The sequence below is a fragment of the Miscanthus floridulus genome, chromosome 18 (assembly GCF_019320115.1).
Source record: "Miscanthus floridulus cultivar M001 chromosome 18, ASM1932011v1, whole genome shotgun sequence".
Taxonomy (NCBI): domain Eukaryota; kingdom Viridiplantae; phylum Streptophyta; class Magnoliopsida; order Poales; family Poaceae; genus Miscanthus; species Miscanthus floridulus.
The window spans coordinates 23,279,426-23,287,225 of record NC_089597.1 but is presented as its reverse complement, the minus strand read 5'-3'; the positions used below and the strand labels follow the sequence as shown (position 1 = coordinate 23,287,225).

The 7,800-nt window shown below is 41.1% G+C and overlaps 1 protein-coding gene across 1 annotated transcript; it reads left to right on the top strand.

The window, feature by feature from the left end:
• The first annotated feature begins 2,373 nt into the window (after nucleotides 1-2,373).
• On the top strand, nucleotides 2,374-6,037 carry LOC136521146 (protein VERNALIZATION 3-like). Its single transcript, XM_066514843.1, has 4 exons — nucleotides 2,374-2,692; nucleotides 2,991-3,052; nucleotides 3,466-3,506; nucleotides 5,313-6,037. The coding sequence occupies exons 1-4, from the start codon at nucleotides 2,486-2,488 to the stop codon at nucleotides 5,543-5,545; spliced, it is 543 nt and encodes a 180-aa protein (XP_066370940.1). The 5' UTR covers nucleotides 2,374-2,485; the 3' UTR covers nucleotides 5,546-6,037.
• The last annotated feature ends 1,763 nt before the right edge of the window (nucleotides 6,038-7,800 follow it).

Sequence of the window (7,800 nt, the reverse complement as noted above, 5' to 3'; positions counted from 1 at the left end):
CATGCTCATTGACTAGTTGTGGCATAGGTATAAGAAAAGCATTGTCACACAACTCTTCTTCATCACTAGTATTATTAGAACAATTATTTTATGACAAAGGCAATTCAGATTTAGTGTCCACTAAATGTTGATCTATTATAGCATCAGTGGTGGACAAATTCAGCACATCATCACTAATTTCAACAATATCAGATTTTGTAGCAAGCATAAAAGAACCTTTCAATTCGGATACTTGCTTACTTTTCAGATTTAACATTTAATTTTTTTCTTTCCATTAGCGGGAAACAATGAATGCAGGTTTTAGGTAATGTGGGCAATACTTCGCTACATTGGCGGGAAATTGGAAGAAGCCGATAAGTTGGTGTGTATAATCCCCATTTCATTTATGTCTGTTAATAATTAAACAAAATAATTTACTGTTCCTCTTTGGATATCATCTTTTTTGAACGACAATGCAAGAAATATAAGCACGAAAGGCTACTAGACATGAAGATCGTCGCACTACAATCAGAGCTGGCAAAATTCATCTTAGCCGAGGTATTGGAAAAGGATGGAGTATTTTCCATTGCAAGCGGGTCGCCAGATTATTGTAAGAAGTCCGAGAAGCATGTGTGAAGTCCAAGAACATTTCTTTTTTATTTTGAGGGATCGAGATGTGGATAAGAATATTTGAATTGTAATCGTAACATTTGTAATGTTTAATATTGATGGACCTGTCGTCTACGTCGCGTATATAAAGTGAAACCCGATTCCACGAAAAAATATAAATTAAAATAAATTATAAAATAATAAAATACGAACGGGCCATCACCACCGGTTAGCAACAAACTGGCGGTGTTGTCGTAACCATCACTGCCGGTTAGAAGCAAACCGACAGGGTTGTCTTGCTCAACACTACCGGTTTGAACCATGAACCGACACTGATAGTTACAAGAACACTGCCGGTTTGATCCATGAACCGACACTGATATTTACTACAACAGTGTAGGCTTGCTCAACACTGCTGGCTTGAGCCAAGAACCGACACTCTTAAAGCAACCGTCACTGCCGGTTGACACTATAAACCAGCAATGTTGTTCAACTGGACACTGCCGGGCGGAGCCAGGAACCGATACTGTTTCCTATAGATCAGTGTCGGTTTTTAAGGACCGACAGGATGTCAACCCTCATCACTGCCGGTATGCCACTGTCGGTTCAAAATCCGGCAGTGAAGTGAGTTTTTGAATAGGCAGTGATGTCCAGATCTGGGGCAGTGACTGATACGTGCCATGTTCTTGAGGGATAATGATGGGAAATTAGTTGCTTAACCTATTACGGTTGCGCGTCCTGTGTAAGCTATACCCTTTATGGCAAGTGATCTGACTTGTCTGCATTGCCGTCTTCTTCGTCCTTTCCGACCACACACAGGCTAACGAGGTCCTTTTTTCCCCCAAAACAAATTCCTATTGCTCGACCGTCCTTGACTATCCAACGTGTTCTGATCTTGTTCACCTTTAGCATCATGCATCGTCACTACTATATATGCCATGCGCCAAATAAAAAGGCCGAAGCTTTAGTTTATGCTGCGGCAGATGGGTCGGATAGGTGACCAGCACCAGCTAGCAATGAAGAATAATGAAGAATGAAGAATATGAGGCGGACATTATTGTAGTATATGCACAAGAAACACCCCTATTACAGACTGCCTGAGCAAATCAGTGCATGCACAATTGCACACACACACTGTGAAAACTAAAAGGGTGGTGATCATGAACAAATTAAAACATATACACGCATGTGTGTCTAACTAGCGCTTGATTGGCAGACATGCTCTCGACAGATTAGTTGGAGCCCAAGACTCAACGGGAATTGATTGAGAAGAGAGCTAGCGGAGAGAGGGGTGCGTGCGTGCTTATGATTCATATAGAGACGGGACGACAGATAGAGATCGTTAGAAGCATGCAACAGGCAGGTCATCTCATCAGCAACTACATCTACCGTCTACGTGCAGCGTACGTACGTGCGTTCGGTCTCCAATAGCTAGATGCTATTGCTAGCCACTGCTTTGGGCCGGGGGTCGTCGTCAGAAGCGCGCGAACAATGCCCCCCAACACTATGCATATACCGGGCGTGTCATCAGGTCCACACATGAAGATAGATCGAGAAAAAGGACTGGATCGAGATTCTATGGGCCCGGCCTGTGCTATCAGACTCAGCCAGCAACAAAAGTATATGGCCATTGCACACAGCCACACAGCAGTAAACCTCAGCGAGCTCATCAGCCAACAACATGTCCCGGCCACTTAGCTAGTTGTTACTGCTGCTAGTCCTGATGAGATCGAGCTTCACATACTCCTATATAAACTGGGCATCGGCTGTGGGACAAGTATGCAAACCAACACCAACCAGTTTCCTGCAGCTAGCCAGCAAGTACATAGAGTACAACGGACTCCTGTTCTCGAGAGCAAGTTGCAGCAGTTAAGCTAGGGATCGGCCGGACGACGACATGGCCGGCAGCGGCAGGGAAAGGGAGCCGCTGGTGGTTGGTAGGGTGGTGGGCGACGTCCTGGACCCCTTCGTCCGGACCACCAACCTCAGGGTCAGCTACGGCACCAGGACCGTATCCAACGGCTGCGAGCTCAAGCCGTCCATGGTGGTGAACCAGCCCAGGGTCGAGGTCGGGGGACCCGACATGAGGACCTTCTACACCCTCGTACGTATATACACATCCAGATCTCATCTGATCCGACACATCATTTTCTTCTAGCCAGTCTAGATAGATTTTGATATAGATATCGATTCTGGTGGTGGTGATTATTTCATCCATGATCATATATCATAAAAAAAATGAGATCCAACGTACCTAGCTAGGAGGAACTAGCTAGGTGCGTGGTTTTTCATTAAGAAGATTCGTGATATATCATGAACGAAAATGATCGGAATGAATGAATGGAACAGCTAAATATATGGCTTAATAACAGGAGTATAATAATAATGGCTTCGTTCTTCAGGTGATGGTCGACCCGGATGCTCCGAGCCCAAGCGACCCAAACCTTAGGGAGTATTTGCACTGGTAAATATATATACTCACAATCCTGGACGCGATCTCCCTTCACTCTATCTAGCTATCTATATGTTATGAGCTATCGGCTAGTCCATTACAGCTAGTTGTATATATGTAGCATGTAAATCTTATGGGAGTTACTATATATATCTCATATGGTTGAAATTTTTAGGACTTTTTAAGTAACAATATTACACAATTAATCAACTAGTAGCTAGTACAATTAAAAGAACAACTGATCACAAGAGACAATTCACAACTTCTTTTAATAATAGCTAATAAACAATGATAAAATTACATGTCTGGACAACAATAAAAAAATCAGGCATCTAAGATATAGGATCAGTAAAATCTTATACTATATTATCATCATATGACTGGATTATTGACCATATCCTCTCTGTACTGTCTTGTTCACGCAGGCTGGTCACTGATATTCCGGGAACTACTGGGGCTGCATTTGGTGAGTGTATATGCATGTCACTCCGCCCTGTCATAGACTGTCTGTCTGTCTGTCTATACATCGATGTCCACACAAACTTTTCTCTCTTTTTTTTTAACTGATCCAGACAAACTTTTTACTACACTGCCGGATTTCCTATATTGTGCGGCCGGATCAAACTCATACGGCACACCAACATAGAGTTACGCTTGTTGCTTGGTCGGTTATATAGAGACGTACAAATTAACTATATGCCATTACACACGTAATTAAGCTACTAGATATATGGTGAACACCACCGACCTGTCATATAAATAATTAAGAGAGTTTCTATATTTTAGGTACGGATGGATTCAGATCGGATTCGAACAGATATGGATTCGGATACCGCTATTTACCATATTTTAATTCGTATTTGAATACGAATACGGATATTGTCAGATACTAATCCAAAACTTATCTCGAATTCAGATTCGAAGTCGGATATCTACTTGATTTTGAAGATAACATGTATCTATTTGCTTATTGATAGTTCCGTAGTGTAATAAAATCATTATGAATGAAGGAATTTAATATATATATATATATATATATATATATATATATATATATATAGCTATATAACATTGTGGATAAAGACAACTACCAAAAAAATATTTTAATCAATATTTCAATAATTAAATATATAAAAATATAAGAAAATAAGAGATATATGTATTAATTACTAAATTCAAATAAATAAAAATAAATTCTAGAAGTATATAGATAAAATAAATACTAATTAATATTATTAGCCATATTAAAATTAGTTAAACTTTGGATTTATATATCGTTAATAATATTAAAATTACATTATCCATAGATAACTTTTAAATAATGGCACATAACGTCTGTTATATTAAAATATTATCATTTGCATAGTTAATTAGTCATAATTATAAGATTTAGATGGTTTCAAATGATTTGTACTTCACATATACGGATATTATCGGATATTTCACATTTTTATCGGATACAGGCGTGGAATCGGATAGAGAGAATAATCTTCAAAAAATAAATACGGATACATCTATTTAACATCCATGTTTAAATCGAATATGAATACGGATATCCATATTTACGCTAAAACAGATACGGACATCGGATCTTCGGATATCTGGACATCCATATCCGGATCCATCCTTAATTTTAGGTGGCAACGATCTTATACAACGAGCTAGTATATATAATCAAAAGAACAACTTACAAGATATAATTTAATTTATATTTTTTTCTATAGCCAAACAATGATAAAATAATATGTTCACCGAAGAAGACCAACTCAAAAAAAATAGGTACATGAAATACAGGAGAAGTGGTTAAGTAATAAGGTAATTATATATATGGTACTGCTTAGGGATGAAAACGGTACGGATATTTTCCGACCGTATTTGAAACCGAATCCGTTTAGAGGGGTTGAGATCTGTCCGTATCCGAATCCGGATATCCAACATCCGATACCGTATCCGTATCTGAATACTCAAATCGCATATTTATGATGTCGATATCCAATCGTATCCTATCCGACATAGTTGACACTATCCGTATTCGAATCCGAATCCGAACAAAAATATGAAAACAAATGTAATATCGGTGATATCCGTCCGTATCCGATCCGTTTTCATCCCTAGTACTGCTTGCATGCTCGATCATAAATAAATAAATAAATAAATAAATAAATAAATAAATATATATATATATATATATATATATATATATATATATATATTCGTATACGTACGTGATGGATGGGTGATATATGATGCAACTTCTGCTGGTGGCATGCAGGGCAAGAGGTGATCCGCTACGAGAGCCCTCGGCCGACCATGGGGATCCACCGCTTCGTGCTGGTGCTGTTCCAGCAGCTGGGGCGGCAGATCACGGTGTACGCCCCGGGGTGGCGCCAGAACTTCAACACCAGGGACTTCGCCGAGCTCTACAACCTGGGCCCTCCCGTGGCCGCCGTCTACTTCAACTGCCAGCGTGAGGCCGGCTCTGGGGGAAGGAGGATGTACTCATGAATCTTCACATGCAATGCAAACCACTACACTACGTACTCCATATATGGACCAGCTAGTATGGACATGCATATCCATCCCAGTGACCCAATAAGCACACACTACTACTCAACTATACTTGCTTGCTATCTAGCAGCACTATACTTGCTTGCTATCTAGCAGCACTGGCCAGGCAGCATGCGCTATAATTGCTTGGCAATACTACATATCATATGCAGGCATATGTATATATAAGCCATGCTAGCCGTGTATTGTATATTTCTAGCTTGTATCTAGGCGTCACGTACTTATGTGTGTATATGTACATATGATGTATAGGTGCACATGCATAAATGTGTATGTATCATATATATGCTTGGGAGATAAATTAAACAGCGTGTAATAATAACTAAATGACATAGGCCGCTGCTAATTAAGATCCTTATAACGCAACGTACTTGGTGTAATAAGTCGTCAGTGGAATACAATGTATAATAATTATCTAGCTTTTGTGTGGAGAAATCAGCAGTGTTGGTCTATTTCATGCATGAATCTATATATAATATGTATTATAACACATACATTTTTGTTAAGGGCCCCTTACTTATATTATCACTACTACAGAATAAGTATCACTGCCGACCCTATCACTATCGGAATTTTAAAACCGACACTGATAGATGCATCACTGCCAGTTCGTAAGAAAAAAGGCTATCACTGCCGGATTTTCTAACAAACCGACAGTAATAGATATTATCACTACCGGTTGGTAATAAAAGCCGGCAGTGATGTCTATCACTATCGGTTGCATTTCACAGACCGGTAGTGATCCATAGGCTCTGGACCCGAAATTTTTATTCATCCTGGGTAACTCGTCCGTGCACACCTTTCTTCATCTCTCCCCGCTCTCTCTCCTCCCTATGCATCTTGCTGCACGCTGCAATTTTATTTATGGCTCTGTTCTCTGGCGACACGGCGCGAGCGTGGCTCGAGCGACCGGCGCAATCGCGGGCAGGCGGGCGACCGCGGGCGGCTCGCGTGGATCCACCTCGGTGGCGGGAGGGCGAGAAGCGCTGGTGGCTCACGGTACTCTTTCTCTTCCCCGGCAATTTATCCTTCCTGGTGCTCTTTCTCCTCTCTCGCACTCTTTCTCCTCAGATCTGTCTTGGGTGTGGCGAATGGGGGCGCGGCCTCAGATCTTGCATTTGAGCGGCGAGGGGCGGCCTCCGGCGTGAGACAAGCTCACCCTTCCCTGCAGAATCTCCACTCTCCCCCTCCCCCTCACTTTATGTTGTATGAATCAATTTGTGGATGAGTTGATTGTGATGTGTTGAACCCTTCTGTGTGATGTATGAATCGATTCGATTTGTGTTGTGTTGAATCCCTCCTCCTTTGTCGTGATTGTATGAGTTGTTTCTTATATGAACTGCTTGATGGAGAGGTGGTGGGGGAGCCAGCGAGCATGGCGGTGGGTGGCGGTGGTAGCTAGCAAGCATGGTGGTGGCGGCGGTAGGCAGCGAACTTGTTTGCTGTACTTTTTTTTTTGTTTTTTAAGCTTATCACTGCCGGGTGAAGTGCCAGCACTGATAGCAAAGAGGCATGACTGCCGATACGCTAGTGTCGGTTCAAAATCCGACAGTGAAGGCGGTATTTGAACCGACGGTCATGTGAAGAACTGAGGTAGTGTATTATATATATGGATTATGCAAACGCACGCTTGGACGGCGTACATGTGATAGCCTGCCGGGCCGGGGCACGCACAATGCTTCAGTGGCCGCTGAACATAAACCCAATTTTTCCTTTTTTTTATTTCTAAGAATCTTTTTTCTCTCTCTTTGTGGAATCATACTGCCACCTAATATCTTATCGCCTCTTCAGAAAATGATATCTCTGGAAAAGATTTTCTTTTGACTCAATCCTCTTCTTCTCCACCTTAGCATTCAGGTAAGACAAAACAATTTCAGAGTAGCTGATGATAGAACTAATAAAATAGATATCTTTTGTTTTCTACTCATGCGAGCCAATATCCTTCTTCTAGCATTATTGTTCGCTAACTTATTATTATGTTAGTAATATAGAGGTAATATAATCCACGTCAAATAATTAACACAGGCCTTATGCATAACAGTACGTAGTAGCATATAGTCGCACTACTACTATACTATATACTAATATACCAATCCATTCCACGTGGAATAACTAACCTAGTAATTAACAGAGGCTAGCTTGGGACTCCATGCGGCGCTCGTATTCGTATCTCGGAAAGCGGGACATGGTAA